Below are 23,031 nucleotides of genomic sequence, written 5' to 3'. Positions count from 1 at the left end.
CCAATAAACAGACTTTCAAATGTCGTAATGTAAAACACAAACGACTGGAAAGTTATTCAAAAGCAGTTGTAGTAAATCAAGCATCTTGGGGTTAACTGAAATAGGTCATAGTATATATTTTAAATGTTCTATTTTATCTTTATTTAACGAGGCAAGATGAACTCAACAGACACAGTTTACCTGCTATATCTGGGAAACAGGATTAACACCGAAAGAACTTGGCAAAATACAATGCATGTTTCTGTAGTAGGAGTAGGTATATACAGTATCATCGGTAACAATTGTGTACAAGCCACCTAGCTAATAAAAATACTGGGGCTTGCGGTCATTAGTTACATTTCAACCACAGCGATTCCCCAATTGAGGCGCAACAGAGTTCACCAGCGAATGCAGGAACACCGGAAATAATAACTAAACCAACGAACGAGAAATGGTGGAGGCTACCAGAACGAAGAGAGACATTTTTTCCGAATAAACGTGGTGAGTGAAAAACGTAATTACAAAGCTCACTCCCTACCCGGTATCTCATTCTACTGTTATACGACTCTGTATGCGTTGTTTGTTGGCAATCTTGATATTTACGACGTTTTTGGAACGGATTCCTGTTGGAACGTTCCACAAATTATACCCACCACTCCAGAGAACGCGTTTGCACTGCTCCAGAGTCCAATGGCGGTGAGCTTTACACTACTCCAGCCGACGCTTGGCTTTGCGCGCGGTGATCTTGTTGTTGTTCCTAGACGTTACCACTTCATAATAACAACATTTACAGTTGACCAGGGCAGCTCTAGCAGTGCAGAAATTTGACAAACTGAGTTGTTGTAAAGGTAGCATCCTATGAAGGTGCCGTGTTGAAAGTCACTGAGCTCTTCAGTAAGGCCATTCTACTGCCAATGTTTATGGAGATATAATGGCTGTGTGCTCGATTTTATACATCTGTCAGCAACAGGTGTGGCTGAAATAACCTAATCCACTAATTTGAAGGGGTGTTCTCATACTTTTGTATAGTGTATGTGTCCAAAAAAACACATTTGTTATATCCCCTAGATATAGGACAGTCACTTCAAAACTTTAGTCCTTATGATACATTTTTTTCACTCTTTTGTTTTTAACCATTTATGAATGTGTTGTTCAATGCGTTTGTATTGTCTATAGCAGTAAAGGCCAAATTCAATATTTTATCAAATCATTTTTATGTATTACATTTTTTTTTACCTAAAGGGGTACTATTATTCAAAATCAAATAGCCAAATGATCCATGGTATGACCATCTTAAAACAATTCCATATGTCAGCTAGTAGAACCCTCCAAACGGCTCAGACTTTTAGAGGTTCCGAAACCCAGTGTCAGAGGGAGCAATGTCCAGCAACTAAACACACAAATCACATCAAATTGTACTTGTCACATGCGCTGAATACAACCTTACTGTGAAATGGTTACTGACAAGCCCTTAAACCAACAATGCAGTGCAGTTGTTTTTATGTAAGAAAATATTAGATTTTTTAAATTATGAAAATGCTAAAAAAAAGGAATTCCACAAAATAACAATAACGAAGCAGCAATAAACAATTAGATTATTCAATGTAAATTTCAAAAAACACGCATCATGCAGATACAGTAGGACACAATAATCCCAGACAGACAGACAGACTTAGTTATATGGATGTCAGGGTTCACTTTGGGTCCATTGTTCTGAAGATCAGTGAGCTGAAGACATCTCTTTCACACAAGAACACACTGGAAATTCAGAGCAGCTTGCCTTGGCCTTGGCATAATGACAGCTCACTGTTGCCTGTTTCTAGCTAGCTAATGTTGATAGATACAAGTTAGCTAACTAGCTAGCTCACTATCTAACTATGGGGTCTTGCTGTAATTCAGTGGCAGCACATCATATTGTTCACAATCCAGTCCATTCAGAGTACCTGTGTGATGCACAAAATACTTGTTTATCACTGAATAACATCAGCTTCATGTAGCTAACAAGCTAGTTGATCACTAGTTCACTCAATTCAAACGCCAGTTCAACATAAGTCCCAATAACACAGTATTTTTATGTGCATGCCTGGTTTATTCTATATATATTTTTAACATTTTTGAATGTTATTTGACCTTCTATTTTGTATATTTACATCGGACTAGTAGGGACATTTGAAGCCTGGGGCCTGTTGCACAAAACTAGGATAAGGGATTAAGCCAGGATATCTTGGTGATCCTGGCTCAATTGATCCGTAATCCGGTTGCACTAAAGATGGATAGGGGGCAGGAGGATATGTTATGGTATAAATTACCATGGAGATTTATTCTGTGGAGCTAGCCTGCTCCAGACCAGGCTAAATTCCAGGATCTATTTAATCTCATCCCTAATGTCAGTCAGCAGTCACCACAAATGGAAACCAATAGTTATTTCACTGCTCACTATACATTATCACATATAACTAGACCCACTGTTATTATTTAAACGTTTGTGATCATTAATTTCAATGATTTTGGATAAAAAATGATTTTTAGATGATGTTGCTATCATTAGATAATTTACAGTTTCCCATAGACTATAAGGCTATATATAAAATGATAGAATATTAGGGCCACAGAGGGGAAAAAAACACAAGTCATAATATTGTAACCAGTTGTTTTAAAGGAGGACAGTTGTTAAAATGACAGATGTGGGGCATTTCGTGAAATTGTACTTCAGTATGGTTTCATAAACAAAGACATGCTGATGTGCCAGAATATTAAGTATCACATTGTCATAAGTATCAAAACAATATGTAGCTTTTCTGCAGAAAGAACCAGCCTCATAAATGTATGACTTTATCCTTTTTCTTCAGTGTGGCCCTAGTACTCTGTCATATAAACAAATACACATTCCATATGAATATAAAAACACAATGTGTAACATTATGTTCCTTTATTGAATAAGGACAAAACAAAGCAGGTAAACCATCAGCTCCTTTCGAAACTGAAGTCACAGTGACTCTACAAGATGGAAAGCACAGAATCCAAGCATATTATACAAAATGATACATACACATTCAAAGGTCTGTATATAACACACCCTGCATGTCTGCACACTAAAATAAATGCAGGACAAATCCATACACATCAACTGAACAGACAAATGAATGGATGCAGTAGCCTCCCTGCAGCCTTGTATTACACACAGTATACCGCACAAACATCATAAGAGGCCAAATTCGTCAAAAAACGAACCCAAAAAAACCCAAATTCCTCTGCCACCGCAGGACATATTTAACCAAAATTGAAAGCACACATACTAACTAAAATAATTCAACACATATTGGTCCCTCAGCAGCCGACCACTGTCGTCATCAGGGAAGATTGCCGGATTGTCCCAGTCCATGGCTGGTGGCACTCTGGGGGCCCTCTCCTTCCTCAGGCAGGCCACATTGTGGAGGACAGCACAAGCCACAGTAATATCACATGCCCTAACAGGGCTGACCCTTAATTTGTGAAGGCAGTGAAAGCGTGCCTTCAGGAGGCCAAAGGTCATTTCAACTCTGGCCCTGGTCCTGGCATGGGCATGGTTGTAGGCCTGCTGTGCTTCCTGGGGGTCTGTGAAAGGTGTCAGGAGAAAAGGCTGGCAGCCATACCCCCTGTCTCCCAGCAACACACCAGAGAATTCACCTGTCAACACAAAATCTCATCATTACTACCTCATAAACACAGTGATATTCTTGACACAGCCATGATGGTTATAAATAGGGGTTGTGTGGCTTACCTTGTGATAGGCACTGATAGATTTCAGAGGCCCGAAAGATTCTGGAGTCATGGACTGAGCCAGGCCATTTTGCCACAACATTGCTGATCACACAGTCAGCATTGCAGACCATCTGAAATCATAAGATGAGGAATATTACACCAATCAATGCACATCACTGGCAATGCAGAGTGTTCGTCAATGGACAATATCAAAAAGTTATGTTCACCTGAACATTAATGCTGTGAAAGGATTTCCTATTCACAAAATCGGCCTCATGGGCACCTGAGGGGGCTTTTATCCTTATGTGTGTGCAGTCCACTGCACCAATGACATTGGGGAAACCTGTCACACAAAGTAATGAGTATCCTACTATGTGTTAACAGTTGTCCTGTAATTTGTAGATCCTCTTACCTGCAATCCTATAGAACTCCTCTTTGATGTCACAGAGTCTTCTGTGGCCAGGGAAGGAGATGAAGACATCTGCTAATGCTTTGATAGCCAGACACACACTCCTTATTGTGCGGCAAATTGTGGCCTTGTTCAGCTGTTCTGCATCCCCCACTGAGTACAGGAAGGCTCCACTAGCAAAAAAGCGCAAGGCCACACAAACCATTTGCTCCACACTCAGTGCATGGCTCCGTGCAGTGCGGTGCTTAATCCTGGGACCCAGTAGTCTGCATAGATACCTGATGCCATCTGCAGAAAACCTGTATCTTTCATATAGATGGTCATCAGGGAAGGCCAGTGGGTCCAACCGGTCCCTGAAGACCCTTTCTCGCCTGAAGGCTCTCCTCAGCACAAGTGCTTCTTCATCCACCACATCTCGCACGAATGGGCATGCCATTGTCAGAGCAGAAAGGAACACACAATTTTGGGCCTTCATATAGGCTAGTGGCCACACCTGGTGCTGGGGGGGTGGGCAAAAGAGGGCGATGCCTTATAACGATGACTTGGTTGTACTGATTGCTGGGAAAATAAAAAAAACCTTAGAAAGATGCCACCGTCCTGTGTGCTCACAATAAGAGCTCATATGTCATGGCTCACTTGACTTTACGAGAATATACCTAATTTTTATTTTGAGCTGTGTCATCTTCTTGGAGCTGGGGGAGGAAAGAAAAATAATGATTAATACATTTGTGTTACAGTTAGCATACAGTGTACATTGAAGGCATATCTCACCTCCCTCAAGTTTTTTTATTTCAAGGTCCAGTTTCCTAATTGTCCTCTTTTTTATTTCGGGCTCCAGTGCAAGATTTTCCATCTTTTTCTTCTTGTACTGAATGTCTATGTCTGCCAGTTCTATTTGGCGCCGGAGGTGGTTGCCATACAACTTTCTGATAGCTTGTGAGCTCTGTGAACACAATACAATTAGCGCAGCTGGAATTTGGCAGGATGTGGTGTCCTTTTATTAATACGCACTATGTTGCCAGGCTGGTTTTCCCACTGTATAGCATCTGGGTCCTGTAAAAGAAATTAGATTTTTTGATTTTGATGAGGACTCCTCACCATTGTAGAGTAAATAGTACTTTCACAGTCTTAACATGATACCTCATGCCTTCTGGAATCCAGAGAGATGGTCTCCTCCTCATCATCGTCTCCATCATGTGCTGTTGCTGCTGCACTGGGGCCTTCACCCTATCACATTTAATCGGATTCATATTGAAGCTAGTAGACAAGACATGCCAGGCCTACAGTATGCCTTTGATGGAGTACTCACTGGATCAGCATCGTCTGGTGCTTGTGCTGGTGGCTCTAACAGGAACACAGTGCTGCCAGACACTGCAAGGCAATAGGTAAACCAAAGTCAGACAGTCCAAATTGATTCAATATGAATGTGGTTGTATCCCATGTAGAGATGGAAGGACATACCTTGAATGAAGCGGGTGGCATCTTGGGAGGAACCTATGCTCGTCTCTTTCCCCCCAGGGATCCCCTCTAAGACGGGCCTGCCTTTATTTAGCTCCAAGGCCATGTCCTCTGCTGGGGTAAGGTCAGCCTTTGGTGACCCACCACCCGTGCCTTGTCTGTGGGTATTCTTTTTCACTGCTAAAACAGTACAGACAATGTGTGAGCAGGCACCTTCTGGGTACAATATATGCTTGTGCTTTGTTAAATATTAGTCAGGGACCATACCATTCTGCAGAATGTTCTTGTATTTGATTTTGACCTGCTGCCATGTCCGTTTTGGCCCGTTCATGTTTAATCTACACACACACACACACACACACACACACACACACACACACACACACACATTTAATGGAGTCACACTGCAAAAAATTACTTGGTATTTTTGTCTTGTTTTCAGTAAAAATATCAAAAAATGTATCATAGCTTTATAACAGTGTGATGGAGTTACTTTACACAATTTCACTCATATCTGCAGTGCATTTCAATTAAAAATTTAACCGTTTCATAATTACAGTACAACTGCATTTTTGGAGATGTGAATTAAATATTTGAATTGTAATTGTGATGTTTCAGCGGAGCGGTGAGTGTGTAATTGTGCACTACTTACGCATTCAGGCGGTCTGCAATACTTTGCCACGCTTTTTCTCTTTGCTTTATCACTGTGGCGGTGTTGCCTTTCTTCTTAATTATATCTTTTACCTCCTCGTATGCCTCCATGAGGATTTGTGCTTCCGACGGGGAAAAGTACGCGGCTCTAGTTGCCATGGTAAATCAGTTAATCTGTGATCTGTGGCGGGGTCTATTTGAGTGAGCCGTGAGCGCGCACCTATCCAGGATTGGTTTCACCTGGCTTAATGAATCCGTGTCTGCTCATCCTGGCTTGGTCTTTGTGCAACCAATTAAGCCTGGACGCACATGTTTTGGCTTCATTGAGCTCAGCTGAGTCATTTATCCCGGATGTCTTAATTCTACTTTTGTGCAACAGGCCCCTGGAAGCTGCAGTAATGTTGAGATGTCAGTAGGGAGAGCTCTAGTCTAGAACACTGGTACCAAAGATACTCCCCTTTCATCTGTTCTGTAACCTTCAGTACCAGCTGATGAGGAGTGATGGGAATGGGTCACATTGTGTCTCTTGTTAAACATGTAGGTCCACTCCTCAAATAAAGAAATGTAACTACAGTATGATGACTTTAGACCATTTTCTATTTAGATACAGTAACATCCCTTATGTGATATGCTGTTCATGCATGTTAATTAATGCATTGACTAGACTACTTTTAAATGTATCAACCACAGATCTCACACTTAGGCTACGCCTGCTTCCTCTAACACTTACAGTGGACTACTTCTTGTTTCCACACAGTGACAGTACGTTGACTAACTGTACAAGACCTCTCCCCTTCACTTCACTCTGTAAGTACACTTGACAATATCTTGTAATATAGTTTTAGTTTTGATGTTTTTAGCCATACATCACATGACTTACTGTATCTTTGTTCTTGTTGGTTTAATTGTAACTGTGTTTTGGTTGTTACATCAGGGCCTGTATTCATAAAGTGTCTCAGACGGTCCATATAATTATGATCTAAAAGGCTAAACTGATCCCAGATCAGCTCTCCTACTCTGATACACTTTGTGAATACTGACCCTGGACTGTGGTTTCATGTGTTTAGTTTAGTTCTGTTTATTCATTTACATGTTTAAAACATGATCAGTAGAGTGTGCCAGTAATACCCAGATCTCCATTCAATGGGGTCATGTTCACTGTCAAAGTATAACAGGGTCAAGTATAACTGTGTGTGTGTGTGTGTATATATATATAAATGTATTTTTACATATTTATCTGATTGTTGGATATACAGTCACGACCAAAATGATTGGCACCCTTAATAAATACTGAACTATATTGTGTACTACAAAAGATGGGATGTAAATTGTACATGTTTCACATAAAAACTTGTGCATGCTATTGTAAGAGCTCTGAGAGCAATAGATTGTTGTGGAGACATTTTGAAAATGGCCTAAAGTAAGAGTGACAGTAAGAGTGATTGAGTTGATGTTTCAAAAGAGCTTTAGGAGTAGTATTAACATGAGACACAGTGATGGTGGGTTGTGTTTAGGAGTAGTATTAACATGAGACACAGTGATGGTGGGTTGTGTTTAGGAGTAGTATTAACATGAGACACAGTGATGGTGGGTTGTGTTTAGGAGTAGTATTAACATGAGACACGGTGACGGTGGGTTGTGTTTAGGAGTAGTATTAAATCAAATAAAATTGTATTTGTCACATGCACTGAATACAACAGGGGTAGGTAGTCCTTACAGTGAAATGCTGACTTAAAAGCCCTTAACCAACAACGCAGTTAAGAAAATACCCCCCAAAAAGCAAGAGATAAGAAAACAAATAATCGAACCCACAAATGCTGATGCTCCAGATACTCAACTATTTTTTATTTATTTCACCTTTATTTAACCAGGTAGGCAAATTGAGAACACGTTCTCATTTACAATTGCGACCTGGCCAAGATAAAGCAAAGCAGTTCGACACATACAACAACACATAGTTACACATGGAGTAAAACAAACATACAGTCAATAATACAGTGAAAAATAAGTCTATATACAATGTGAGCAAGTGAGGTGAGATAAGGGAGGTGAAGGCAAACAAAATATATATATAAATAAATAAAAATATAAAAAAGGCCAAGGTGGCGAAGTAAATACAATATAGCAAGTAAAAAAAAAACACTGGAATGGTTGGTTTGCAGTGGAAGAAAGTGCAAAGTAGAGATAGAAATAATGGGGTGCAAAGGAGCAAAATAAATAAATAAATACAGTAGGTAAAGAGGTAGTTGTTTGGGCTGAATTATAGATGGGCTATGTACAGGTGCAGTAATCTATGAGCTGCTCTGACAGCTGGTGCTTAAAGCTAGTGAGGGAGATAAGTGTTTCCAGTTTCAGAGATTTTTGTAGTTCGTTCCAGTCATTGGCAGCAGAGAACTGGAAGGAGAGGCGGCCAAAGGAAGAATTGGTTTTGGGGGTGACCAGAGAGATATACCTGCTGGATCGCGTGCTACAGGTAGGTGTTGCTATGGTGACCAGCGAGCTGAGATAAGGGGGGACTTTACCTAGCAGGGTTTTGTAGATGACCTGGAGCCAGTGGGTTTGGCGACGAGTATGAAGCGAGGGCCAGCCAACGAGAGTGTACAGGTCGCAGTGGTGGGTAGTATATGGGGCTTTGGTGACAAAACGGATGGCACTGTGATAGACTGCATCCAATTTATTGAGTAGGGTTTTGGAGGCTATTTTGTAAATGACATCACCGAAGTCGAGGATTGGTAGGATGGTCAGTTTTACAAGGGTATGTTTGGCAGCATGAGTGAAGGATGCTTTGTTGCGGAATAGGAAGCCAATTCTAGATTTAACTTTGGATTGGAGATGTTTGATGTGAGTCTGGAAGGAGAGTTTACAGTCTAACCAGACACCTAGGTATTTGTAGTTGTCCACATATTCTAAGTCAGAGCCGTCCAGAGTAGTGATGTTGGACAGGCGGGCAGGTGCAGGCAGCGATCGGTTGAAGAGCATGCATTTAGTTTTACTTGTATTTAAGAGCAATTGGAGGCCACGGAAGGAGAGTTGTATGGCATTGAAGCTCGCCTGGAGGGTTGTTAACACAGTGTCAAAAGAAGGGCCAGAAGTATACAGAATAGTGTCGTCTGCGTAGAGGTGGATCAGAGACTCACCAGCAGCAAGCGTGACATCATTGGTGTATACAGAGAAGAGAGTCGGTCCAAGAATTGAACCCTGTGGCACCCCCATAGAGACTGCCAGAGGTCCGGACAACAGACCCTCCGATTTGACACACTGAACTCGATCAGAGAAGTAGTTGGTGAACCAGGCGAGGCAATCATTAGAGAAACCAAGGCTGTCGAGTCTGCCGATGAGGATGTGGTGATTGACAGAGTCAAAAGCCTTGGCCAGGTCAATGAATACGGCTGCACAGTATTGTTTCCTATCGATGGCGGTTAAGATATCGTTTATGACCTTGAGCGTGGCTGAGGTGCACCCATGACCAGCTCTGAAACCAGATTGCATAGCGGAGAAGGTATGGTGGGATTCGAAATGGTCGGTAATCTGTTTGTTGACTTGGCTTTCGAAGACCTTAGAAAGGCAGGGTAGGATAGATATAGGTCTGTAGCTGTTTGGGTCAAGAGTGTCCCCCCCTTTGAAGAGGGGGATAACCGCAGCTGCTTTCCAATCTTTGGGAATCTCAGACGACACGAAAGAGAGGTTGAAAAGGCTAGTAATAGGGGTGGCAACAATTTCAGCAGATAGTTTTAGAAAGAAAGGGTCCAGATTATCTAGCCCGGCTGATTTGTAAGGGTCCAGATTTTGCAGCTCTTTCAGAACATCAGCTGACTGTATTTGGGAGAAAGAGAAATGGGGAAGGCGTGGGCGAGTAGCAGAGGGGAGGGCAGTGCTGTTGACCGGGGTAGGGGTAGCCAGGTGGAAAGCATGGCCAGCCGTAGAAAAATGCTTATTGAAATTCTCAATTATAGTGGATTTGTCGGTGGTGACAGTGTTTCCTATCTTCAGTGCAGTGGGCAGCTGGGAGGATGTGCTCTTTTTCTCCAAGAACTTTAGTGTCCCAGAACTTTTTTGAGTTTGTGTTGCAGGAAGCAAATTTCTGCTTGAAAAAGCTAGCCTTGGCTTTTCTAACTGCCTGTGTATATTGGTTTCTAGCTTCCCTGAAAAGTTGCATATCACGGGGGCTGTTCGATGCTAATGCAGAACGCCATAGGATGTTTTTCTGTTGGTTAAGGGCAGTCAGGTCAGGAGAGAACCAAGGGCTATATCTGTTCCTGGTTCTAAATTTCTTGAATGGGGCATGCTTATTCAAGATGGTGAGGAAGGCATTTAAAAAAAATATCCAGGCATCCTCTACTGACGGGATGAGATCAATATCCTTCCAGGATACCTCGGCCAGGTCGATTAGAAAGGCCTGCTCGCTGAAGTGTTTCAGGGAGCGTTTGACAGTGATGAGTGGAGGTCGCCTGACCGCTGACCTTTTACGGATGCAGGCAATGAGGCAGTGATCGCTGAGATCTTGGTTGAAAACAGCAGAGGTGTATTTGGAGGGCAAGTTGGTTAGGATGATATCTATGAGGGTACCCGTGTTTACGGAATTGGGGTGGTACCTGGTAGGTTCATTGATAATTTGTGTGAGATTGAGGGCATCAAGCTTAGATTGTAGGATGGCTGGGGTGTTAAGCATGTTCCAATTTAGGTCGCCTAGCAGCACGAGCTCTGAAGATAGATGGGGGGCAATCAGTTCACATATGGTGTCCAGAGCACAGCTGGGGGCAGAGGGTGGTCTATAGCAGGCGGCAACGGTGAGAGACTTGTTTTTAGAGAGGTGGATTTTTAAAAGTAGAAGTTCAAATTGTTTGGGAACAGACCTGGATAGTAAAACAGAACTCTGCAGGCAATCTTTGCAGTAGATTGCAACACCGCCCCCTTTGGCCGTTCTATCTTGTCTGAAAATCTTGTAGTTAGGGATGAAAATGTCAGAATTTTTGGTGGTCTTCCTAAACCAGGATTCAGACACGGCTAAAACATCTGGGTTGGCAGAGTGTGCTAAAGCAGTGAACAAAACAAACTTAGGGAGGAGGCTTCTAATGTTAACATGCATGAAACCAAGGCTATTACGGTTACAGAAGTCATCAAAAGAGAGCGCCTGGGGAATAGGAGTGGAGCTAGGTACTGCAGGGCCTGGATTCACCTCTACATCACCAGAGGAACAGAGGAGGAGTAGGATAAGGGTACGGCTAAAAGCTATGAGAATTGGTCGTCTAGAACGTCTAGAACAGAGAGTAAAAGGAAGTTTCTGGGGGCGATAAAATAGCTTCAAGGAATAATGTACAGACAAAGGTATGGTAGGATGTGAACACAGTGGAGGTAAACCTAGGTATTGAGTGATGATGAGAGAGATATTGTCTCTAGAAACATCATTGAAACCAGGTGATGTCATCGCATATGTGGGTGGTGGAACTGAAAGGTTGGATATGGTATAGTGAGCAGGGCTAGAGGCTCTACAGTGAAATAAGCCAATAAACACTAACCAGAACAGCAATGGACAAGGCATATTTACATTAAGGAGAGGCATGCTTAATCGAGTGATCATAAGGGTCCAGTGAGTAGAGGTTGGTTGGGGTCACGGCGATCCAGACAGCTGGCCGGGTAGCTGGCTATCGGTAGCAAGATAGCATAGGATGGAGGTCTATTTTTAGTCACCTCGTGCGTTTCCTTCGGTAGATTTTTGGGGTTCCGTGTGGTAGAGGGGATCAATCCAATTGGCAAAATAGATATAGTGACCCAAGAAAAATTGTCCGATATACTTATTCAGATAGCAGCCGATAAGACAGCTAAAGATTAGCGGGCTCCAGATGAGCGTTCAGGTAACGTCGCGACGGAGGTGCCAGTTGGATAACTCCCTCGGGCAGATAACGTCGGTAGTCAGTCGTGAAGGCCCGGTGGGGCTCCGCATTTGTAGTAAAAAAAACGGGTCCGGATAGGTGATTGTAGCCCAGGAATGGCTGATGGAACTCTTCAGCTGGCTAGCTCCGGAATAATTTAAGTTTGCTCCGGGATCGACGTAAGCCAATAGTCACACGGTTTGCAGCTAGCTAGCTGCGAAATCAAGGTGTAAATGTCCAGAGCTTGCGGTTGAAATCCGGGGATATTGAGAAAAATAGGTCCGGTATGTTCTGGTCTGAGTCGCGTTGTACAAAAGTGCCGATAGATTATCGAGCTAAAGGAATAGCTGATGACCACAAAACGTGGGTAGCTGAAATACTAAAGTTAGCCAGTAAACCGGCTAACTTCTGGGTAGTTTCAGGTTAGCTTCTGGCTAGCTTCTGGTTAGCTTCTGGTTAGCTTCTGGTTAGCTTCTGGCTAGCTTCTGGCTAGCTTCAATTGTAAATTTTCAGATTTGAGGTAAATAATACTTTTTTTTCTGTAATTGGTGAGGCGAGTTGCAGGAAAGCTTTTTGTAGTTGAGTTCTTGGATAATAAAATATATAAAAGATATGCGAAGAAAGGTGTAAATATATATATATACAGGACACGACAATACGAGGACAAAATGACATCTGAACTGCTATGCCATCTTGGAAGCAACTAGTCTAAAGAAGGTGTGGTGGTTCATTTCTTTACTGTCAAATAAGGAGAGACACACTTATCACACAAATCAGAGTCATACTTAAACTACATCTTTAATAATAAGAGCTTTGCAATAGCGATGACTTGTCAACAATTCACCATTTCTCATGAACCGTTGAGTGACAACACAATGGCTACTGAGATCTTTTATAGCAAAGATCCACCCCCTAGTCGACATAACAAACCACAGATATTAGGAACAGTTCACAAAGTGAGACTTTATAAATGAGAAAGGAGTATTCCGTAGCCAGATAGCATTCACTATAAATTATCGTTCAGTTTGGCCCCTAAGACGAGGTTCTAATCTCGTTCCTGGTACTTTATAGCACAAAAACACCAACTCATCCAATGGCATAACTCAATTGTCGACTCTAGATACTCCCATCTCAAGTAAAACCCTTTCTTGACCCCACTCCTGGACAAGCTCACTGAGGGGAGTGAGCCTCTAGGTCATACACTATCCCAGGATAAGTGCAACATCAGAGAGGACATACAATGGTTCCAGACACTGACATACACCTCCCACCAATGCCAAAGGAGGGAGTGACTTGCGCACAGACATTGTGGAGACAAGTAATTGGTTCCCCATTAATCACGCCATCCCTTCACATTGTTTACGAACAGGTAAAGACACATTCACATATGAAGACAATGTTCCATCCTGTCCTCTTCCCTGTCTGATATTCTGCATAGCTCCAGGGATATGTGAATGACAAGCCTGACCTCTCCCCTCTCTGGGCCCCAAGTGACTGAGCCCCAGCTGAGGGAAGAGGTGCAACTGCCAACACCAGAGTCCAAAGGGATACATTCTAATAACAAGTATATCACATAAGCATATTATGCAGATAAGACATCTTATTGCTACCCTCGGGCGGATGGTCGAAGACTGCCCGGAAGCGGCGGGTGAACTCCTCGAAGTGGTCCAACGCTGCGTCTCATTCTCCTCACATGGTGTTTGCCCACTCCAGAGCTCTCCCCGAGAGGCATGAGACGAGGGCGGACACTCTCACCCTTCCCGAGGGAGCTGGGTGAACGGTAGCCAGGTATAGGTCCAGCTGTAATAGGAACCCCTGGCACCGTGCTGCCGTCCCATCATACTCCCTGGGAAGGGAGAGACGCATCCCACTGGGATTGGATCCAGGAGGGACGGGTAGAGGTAACCCCGGTTGCGCTGGTCGAGGCACTGGAGAGACTTCCTGTCTCTCTCAATGGTCCATGGTCTGGACAACGCGATCCACCGTGGCACCGAGATGTTGCAGCATTGCCGAGTGTTCCCGGATGCACTCGTCGACTCCTCTGACCGGGGTACCTGCTCCTGCTGCCTCCATGGGTGGTGTGAAATTCTGTCAGGGTTGTGTGCTACTGATGCGAAGTCAGGTGCAGGAGAGCAGTGAGTTGTGATCAGGCGCACTTTTATTTGGCAAAAGCACAAAAGACAGACGCAACTGCGTCCAAAATCCTCCAGCCACAGGTAAAATTCAATAAGTGTGAAAACACTCACAAATATACAAATGTATGACAAATAAATACAACGGGTCAAAATATGATACCCGGGGGGAAAAACCAGTCTGGCGCATCACACTAAACACGTAACAAAACAATTTCACACAAAGACATTGGGGGGAACAGAGGAATAAATACATGCAGTGTGATTAGATAATGTAAACCAGGTGTGCAGAGAACAAGACAAAACAAATTGAACAATGAACAAATGGAGCGACGATGTCTAGAAAGCCGGTGACGTCGTCCGCCGAACGCCGCCCGAACAAGGAGAGGAGCCAAATTCGTCTGAAGTCATGACAACTATATATAGATGACAGGCTACATTAGACTATATATGGATAACAGGCTACATTAGACTATATATGGAGAACAGGCTACATTAGACTATATATGGATAACAGGCTACATTAGACTATATATAGATAACAGGCTACATTAGACTATATATGGAGAACAGGCTACATTAGACTATATATGGAGAACAGGCTACATTAGACTATATATGGATAACAGGCTACATTAGACTATATATGGATAACAGGCTACATTAGACTATATATGGATAACAGGCTACATTAGACTATATATGGATAACAGGCTACATTAGACTATATATGGATAACAGGCTACATTAGACTATATATGGAGAACAGGCTACATTAGACTATATATGGATAACAGGCTACATTAGACTATATATGGATAACAGGCTACATTAGACTATACAGTATATGGACAGCAGCAGTCAATACAGCAGGTTATGGTGATGATGATACTGATTCCTCTGCTAACTAATGCTACTACCAGTACTGTACACAAGGGTCAACAGTGTAACATAATATGATAGTGGCATGTTGTAATACTACAGACATCAGTGTTTGTGTGATTTAAATGTGACTTTGTCAAGTAGACAGTGTTGTGTTTCACCATTCTATCTGATTCATTTCCAGTTTGTAATATTGATATTAGTCCAACATTATTGAGGACAATATTATTAGGATGGTGCAGTAATGTTGAGATGCCAGTAGGGAGAACTCTGGTCTAGAACACTGGAACCTTCAGTATCACCTTGATGCAGCTGATGAGGAGTGTAAATTTAATGTGTTTGTAGAATAGAATGAATAGAATGACATCATAGAACTGACCAAATGTACATTTACATTTACATTTAAGTCATTTAGCAGACGCTCTTATCCAGAGCGACTTACAAATTGGAAATGGAACTTTGACCTGTTCCATGTAGAACTCAGAGGGACAAGGCAACACATTCTAAGATATTCTAAACATTCCATATAGAATAGTCAACATATTGTTAACATGGTTCTGTATTCAATGAAAAGTGGAAATGGGGGACATTTTGTCCATTTCAGAAATGTAGGGCTCACTCTAATACATTAACCTCATTTTTCTGATGTGCTGGTCTGGTCTTCATGCATGTTAATGTCTTAAAGAGGAAGGAGAGGACAGTTCTGCATCAGCTACTTGTGTTCTACTTTAAATATGTATCAACCACAGAACTGACACTTACTAGCAGTTCCCACTCACTACCAGTCAGTTGACTCACTGTACAAGACCTCTCCCCTTCACTTCAGTCTGTAAGTACTCTTGACAATATCTTGAAATATAGTTTCTGGTTATTTGTTTTTAGTCATAAGTCATAAACCTGAAGGTTAATGTATCATTTTACTTCTTGTTATGTTTTGAGCTGTGTTTTGGTTGTTACATCAGGGTCAGTATTCATAAAGTGTCTCAGTGTAGGAGTGTTGATCTACATAGTGATGAGATGATTAACCAGGGTAAAAAAGACATGCAGACAAACATTGTAGCACTGCAGTGTGTGTGTACATGTGGGCCTAAGTGTGTGTCTGCGTGTGACACAGTTGATTTAGCTGACGGCCCTTTAGGACCAGACTGATAGGGAGTAGGGTTGACATCTATACTGTGTAGGATGTGTGTTTTAACTTTGCTACATCCTTAACAACCAGCCCTCTAGACTTTGATAGACTCCATGGGCTTATTTGCCTTCCCTACACATGGTCTCTCCTACAGATGGTCTCCGTGTGTGGGCATTATCGGCCATAGGTCCCCACAAAAATAGTAAACCAACAAAAATGTTGTTAGTCCCCATAAGATCAAATGCTATTTTTAGGGGGTTTAGGGTTAAGATTTGAATTATTGTTAGAATTAGGTTTAGGAGCTAGGGTTAGTAGGTTTTGGGGTCAAGGTAAAGGAAAATAGGATTGTGTACAGGACTGAATTGTGTCCCCACAAGGTTAGTTGTACAAGACTGTGTGAGCCACTTGCTGTTTAGCCTCACAGCTTGGTGATAGGAGCTCTCATTGAACCTGGTGGTCAGTCTTTAGGCTGCTGTACAGCTTGACGGACCGTAGCGGTTTGAACATTTATCCTCCTATATTTGAGGTTCTGAGAATAACAGTTTCAGAACAATCAATGTATAAATATGTGTTTACAGTGCAATACAGACAGTATTCACACAACCGTATACAGACGTAGGATCTTAATATTCCTGCAGCAACAGGAAAAGTGAATTATTATGTGGATTATAATTAATGTGGTGGTTGACAGTTTGTTAGGGAAAATCAAGTCTGACATTTTAAATTACAAACATTAGTGTCACGTTGTATAAATGACAGGAGACAGGCGCAGGAATACGTAATAGGTTTTAATAGTCCACCAAACAATACAACCTGCCATAGAAAGGCATTGGGGACGAAGCCCAAAACACAGGGATGAAATCCAAACAAAACAGCCATGTTAAACCGCTAATAAATACACAGGAAAAAATACGTAATAATACACGGGGCGAGACACGTAATAACAAGTGCACGAAAGCCAAAGCAACAAAGCACAGGTACTCACAAGACCAACGGACATGGAAAAATGACTGACCATGACAATGGTGAACAGAGAGCACATTTATACAATTACTAATCAGGGGAAATGGGAACCAGGTGTGCGTAATTAGACAGTTCAGTGATGCCTAGAAAACCGGTGACGTAGACTTCCAGAACTGGTGCACGGAATGAGCAGCAGCAGAGGGATTGATAGGCGCCGACCGAGATGGCCGCCTCGCTTCGCGTTCCTTGGAAAATATGCAGTATTTTGTTTTTTTTATGTGTTATTCCTTACATTGGTACCCCAGGTAATCTTAGGTTTCATTACATACAGTCGGGAGGAACTACTGAATATAAGAGCAACGTCAACTCACCATCGTTATAACCAGGAATATGACTTTCCCGAAACGGATCCAGTGTTTTGCCTTCCACCCAATACAATAGATCTGATCCCAGCCGGCGACCCTATGCGACGCCGTAAAAGGGGCAAACGTAGCGGTCTCCTGGTCAGGCTTCGGAGACGGGCACATCGCGCTCCACTCCCTAGCATACTACTCGCCAATGTCCAGTCTCTTGACAATAAGGTTGATGAAATCCGAGCAAGGGTAACATTCCAGAGAGACATCAGAGATTGTAACGTTCTCTGCTTCACGGAAACATGGCTCACTCAAGAGACGCTAACGGAGTCGGTGCAGCCAGCTGGTTTCTTCACGCATCGCGCCGACAGAAACATACATCTTTCTGGTAAGAAGAAGGGCGGGGGTGTATGCCTTATGATTAACGAGACGTGGTGTGATCATAACAACATACAGGAACTCAAGTCATTCTGTTCACCTGATCTAGAATTCCTCACAATCAAATGTCGACCGCATTATCTACCAAGGGAATTCTCTTCGATTATAATCACAGCCGTATATATTCCCCCCCAAGCAGACACATCGATGGCCCTGAACGAACTTTATCTGACTCTTTGTAAACTGGAAACCACACACCCTGAGGCTGCATTCATCGTAGCTGGGGATTTTAACAAGGCTAATCTGAAAACAAAACTCCCTAAATTCTATCAGCATATCGATTGTGCTACCAGGGCTGGTAAAACCTTGGATCATTGTTATACTAACTTCCGCGACGCATATAAGGCCCTCCCCCGCCCTCGTTTCGGAAAAGCTGACCACAACTCCATTTTGTTGCTTCCAGCCTACAAACAGAAACTAAAACAACAAGCTCCCTCGCTCAGGTCTGTTCAACGCTGGTCCGACCAATCTGATTCCACGCTTCAAGACTGCTTCGATCACGCGGATTGGAATATGTTCCGCATTGCGTCCAACAACAATATTGACGAATACGCTGATTCGGTGAGCGAGGTCATTAGAAAGTGCATTGACGATGTCGTACCCACAGCAACGATTAAAACATTCCCAAACCAGAAACCGTGGATTGACGGCAGCATTCGCGTGAAACTGAAAGCGCGAACCACTGCTTTTAACCAGGGCAAGGTGACCGGAAACATGACCGAATACAAACAGTGTAGCTACTCTCTCTGCAAGGCAATCAAACAAGCTAAGTCCCAGTATAGAGACGAAGTAGAGTCGCAATTCAACAGCTCAGACACAAGAGGTATGTGGCAGGGTCTACAGTCAATCACGGATTACAAAAAGAAAACCAGCCCCGTCGCGGACCAGGATGTCTTGCTCCCAGACAGGCTAAATAACTTTTTTGCTCGCATTGAGGACAATACAGTGCCACTGACAGGGCCAGCTACCGAAACCTGCGGGCTCTCCTTCACTGCAGCCGAGGTGAGTAAAACATTTAAACGTGTTAACCCTCGCAAGGCTGCAGGCCCAGACGGCATTCCCAGCCGCGTCCTCAGAGCATGCGCAGACCAGCTGGCTGGTGTGTTTACGGACATATTCAATCAATCCTTATCCCAGTCTGCTGTTCCCACATGCTTCAAGAGGGCCACCATTGTTCCTGTTCCCAAGAAAGCTAAGGTAACTGAGCTAAACGACTACCGCCCCGTAGCACTCACTTCCGTCATCATGAAGTGCTTTGAGAGACTAGTCAAGGACCATATCACCTCCACCCTACCGGACACCCTAGACCCACTCCAATTTGCTTACAGACCCAATAGGTCCACAGACAACGCAATCGCAACCACACTGCACACTGCCCTAACCCATCTGGACAAGAGGAATACCTATGTGAGAATGCTGTTCATCGACTACAGCTCAGCATTTAACACCATAGTACCCTCCAAACTCGTCATCAAGCTCGAGACCCTGGGTCTCGACCCCGCCCTGTGCAACTGGGTCCTGGACTTCCTGACGGGCCGCTCCCAGGTGGTGAGGGTAGGTAACAACGACTCCACCCCGCTGATCCTCAACACTGGGGCCCCACAAGGGTGCGTTCTGAGCCCTCTCCTGTACTCCCTGTTCACCCATGACTGCGTGGCCATGCACGCCTCCAACTCAATCATCAAGTTTGCGGACGACACTACAGTGGTAGGCTTGATTACCAACAACGACGAGACGGCCTACAGGGAGGAGGTGAGGGCCCTCGGAGTGTGGTGTCAGGAAAATAACCTCACACTCAACGTCAACAAAACAAAGGAGATGATTGTGGACTTCAGGAAACAGCAGAGGGAGCACCCCCCTATCCACATCGACGGGACAGTAGTGGAGAAGGTGGAAAGTTCCTCGGTGTACACATCACGGACAAACTGAATTGGTCCACCCACACAGACAGCGTTGTGAAGAAGGCGCAGCAGCGCCTCTTCAACCTCAGGAGGCTGAAGAAATTCGGCTTGTCACCTAAAGCACTCACAAACCTCTACAGATGCACAATCTAGAGCATCCTGTCGGGCTGTATCACCGCCTGGTACGGCAACTGCTCCGCCCACAACCGTAAGGCTCTCCAGAGGGTAGTGAGGTCTGCACAACGCATCACCGGGGGCAAACTACCTGCCCTCCAGGACACCTACACCACCCGATGTCACAGGAAGGCCATAAAGATCATCAAGGACAACAACCACCCAAGCCACTGCCTGTTCACCCCGCTATCATCCAGAAGGCGAGGTCAGTACAGGTGCATCAAAGCAGGGACCGAGAGACTGAAAAACAGCTTCTATCTCAAGACCATCAGACTGTTAAACAGCCACCACTAACATTTAGTGGCCGCTGCCAACATACTGACTCAACTCCAGCCACTTTAATAATGGGAATTGATGGAAATTATGTAAAAATGTACCACTAGCCACTTTAAACAATGCCACTTAATATAATGTTTACATACCCTACATTACTCATCTCATATGTATATACTGTACTCTATACCATCTACTGCATCTTGCCTATGCCGTTCTGTACCATCACTCATTCATATATCTTTATGTACATATTCTTTATCCCTTTACACTTGTGTGTATAAGGTAGTAGTTGTGGAATTGTTAGGTTAGATTACTTGTTGGTTATTACTGCATTGTCGGAACTAGAAGCACAAGCATTTCGCTACACTCGCATTAACATCTGCTAACCATGTGTATGTGACAAATAAAATTTGATTTGATCCAGGACAGTTAAAAGCCTTTTTAAACCTTGAATACACTACAGGAAAATTCTCTACAACAAAAGAGTGATCAAATTAAGATCCACGTCTGTAGCACAATACAGTACACAATATGAGCCTGGTTCATTTTCAGTAATGAGGCCATGTACCTCATTTACAGTTTCTACTTCAGTGTATCAGGTGGAGTTATTCACCAGCTATAGAGTGAGTTGTTGTTTATGTTTCTAAGACTGCAGGGTGGGAGATGCAACAATGGCCTTGAGAACAGCAGGAAGTGTGTTGGTGGTCTTTCTCTGGTCTGTAGCAGGTATGGTGTCATTCTTATCTTTCAGTTGCTCTGTTTGTCAATCTACAGACATTTCTAAAAGGATTAGAATCATAATGTTATTCTGGTGTGTTCTGTTAGGTGTCTCCACTTCACTTTAAATAGTTATCTTTCACACCTCACTGTGATGCTTATCTGTGGTTTCCATTCACACTCAACTCAGCAACTATAGCAACAAAGTGGAGACAAACCCTACTGTCAGTGGCAACCAAAAGACCTTGTCCTAATTCTGATACCATTGTGTTTTGTGACTGTGTTTCAGTGGTACTGGGTCAGGATGGCTGGAGAGTAAAATACACCACTCAGAGTATCTGTGCCTTGAAGGGGTCAACAGTGGAGATGTCCTGCTCTTACACATATCCCAGTGGTTATACAGTCACAACAACCTTCTGGTTCACTAAAATTGTAAATCTGAGAGACGACCCAGACTACAAAGGTCGTGTGACGTACCGTAGCGATACGACGAATGGCCACACCCTGAAAATCACAGACTTGAGAGAGAGTGACTCAGCTGAGTACAAGTTCAAATTTATAACAGATCAGACTGGAGGGAAATATTCTGGTGATCCTGGAGTCACCTTGTCTTTTACAGGTACAGTGATATTATATATAGTGTTGATCTGTTTAAACACTCTGTCTGTTACAGGTACAGTGATATTATATATAGTGTTGATCTGTTTAATCACTCTGTCTGTTACAGGTACAGTGATATTATATATAGTGTTGATCTGTTTAATCACTCTGTCTGTTACAGGTACAGTGATATTATATATAGTGTTGATCTGTTTAATCACTCTGTCTGTTACAGGTACAGTGATATTATATATAGTGTTGATCTGTTTAATCACTCTCTCTGTTACAGGTACAGTGATATTATATATAGTGTTGATCTGTTTAATCACTCTGTCTGTTACAGGTACAGTGATATTATATATAGTATTGATCTGTTTAATCACTCTGTCTGTTACAGGTACAGTGATATTATATATAGTGTTGATCTGTTTAATCACTCTGTCTGTTACAGGTACAGTGATATTATATATAGTATTGATCTGTTTAATCACTCTGTCTGTTACAGGTACAGTGATATTATATATAGTGTTGATCTGTTTAATCACTCTGTCTGTTACAGGTACAGTGATATTATATATAGTATTGATCTGTTTAATCACTCTGTCTGTTACAGGTACAGTGATATTATATATAGTGTTGATCTGTTTAATCACTCTGTCTGTTACAGGTACAGTGATATTATATATAGTGTTGATCTGTTTAATCACTCTGTCTGTTACAGTGATATTATATATAGTGTTGATCTGTTTAATCACTCTGTCTGTTACAGGTACAGTGATATTATATATAGTGTTGATCTGTTTAATCACTCTGTCTGTTACAGGTACAGTGATATTATATATAGTGTTGATCTGTTTAATCACTCTGTCTGTTACAGGTACAGTGATAATATATATTGTGTTGATCTGTTTAATTGGTTCAGGAAAATTGTCTTGATTTGTATTGAAATAATATAATTAATATGAAAGTATGGTAAAATAGGAATGTCTGAGTTGATGATTTGAGAACGTCCACTCCTGCCTCATTTGAACTAGACAACAGGTCATTGATGGTTTTAATGTTGTTATCTACTCCAGACCTGCAGGTGAAGGTGACCACTACATGGTGGTCAACGACACTGACCTGTAGCACCACCTGTACTCTGACTGGTAACCCCACCTACATCTGGTACAGGAACAGTAAGATTGTACAAGAGAACTCCTCCCCCTCATACACAGTCGACTTAAAAACTGAAGACAGCTTCTACTGTGCTGTAAAAGGCATCAATTCTCCTGCAGTGTGTGAGTGTGACTAATACACTTTTTGAAGTCTGTCAAAATCATCCAATACATCATTGGTCAGTGTTGATGTTTAGTGAA

At 42.7% G+C, this 23,031-nt stretch overlaps 1 protein-coding gene across 1 annotated transcript; it reads left to right on the top strand.

Annotated features, from left to right (window-relative positions):
- Positions 1–344: 344 nt before the first annotated feature.
- Positions 345–22,967, top strand: LOC120032455. Its single transcript, XM_038978560.1, has 5 exons — positions 345–480; positions 6,996–7,045; positions 21,005–21,082; positions 21,363–21,692; positions 22,750–22,967. Exons 3-5 carry the CDS (start codon positions 21,028–21,030, stop codon positions 22,965–22,967), a joined length of 603 nt encoding a protein of 200 aa, XP_038834488.1. The 5' UTR covers positions 345–480; positions 6,996–7,045; positions 21,005–21,027.
- The last annotated feature ends 64 nt before the right edge of the window (positions 22,968–23,031 follow it).

This window comes from Salvelinus namaycush, chromosome 39, assembly GCF_016432855.1.
Source record: "Salvelinus namaycush isolate Seneca chromosome 39, SaNama_1.0, whole genome shotgun sequence".
Lineage (NCBI taxonomy): Eukaryota > Metazoa > Chordata > Actinopteri > Salmoniformes > Salmonidae > Salvelinus > Salvelinus namaycush.
Note: the sequence above shows the minus strand (reverse complement) of the source record. Positions and strands in the feature narration are given on the sequence as shown.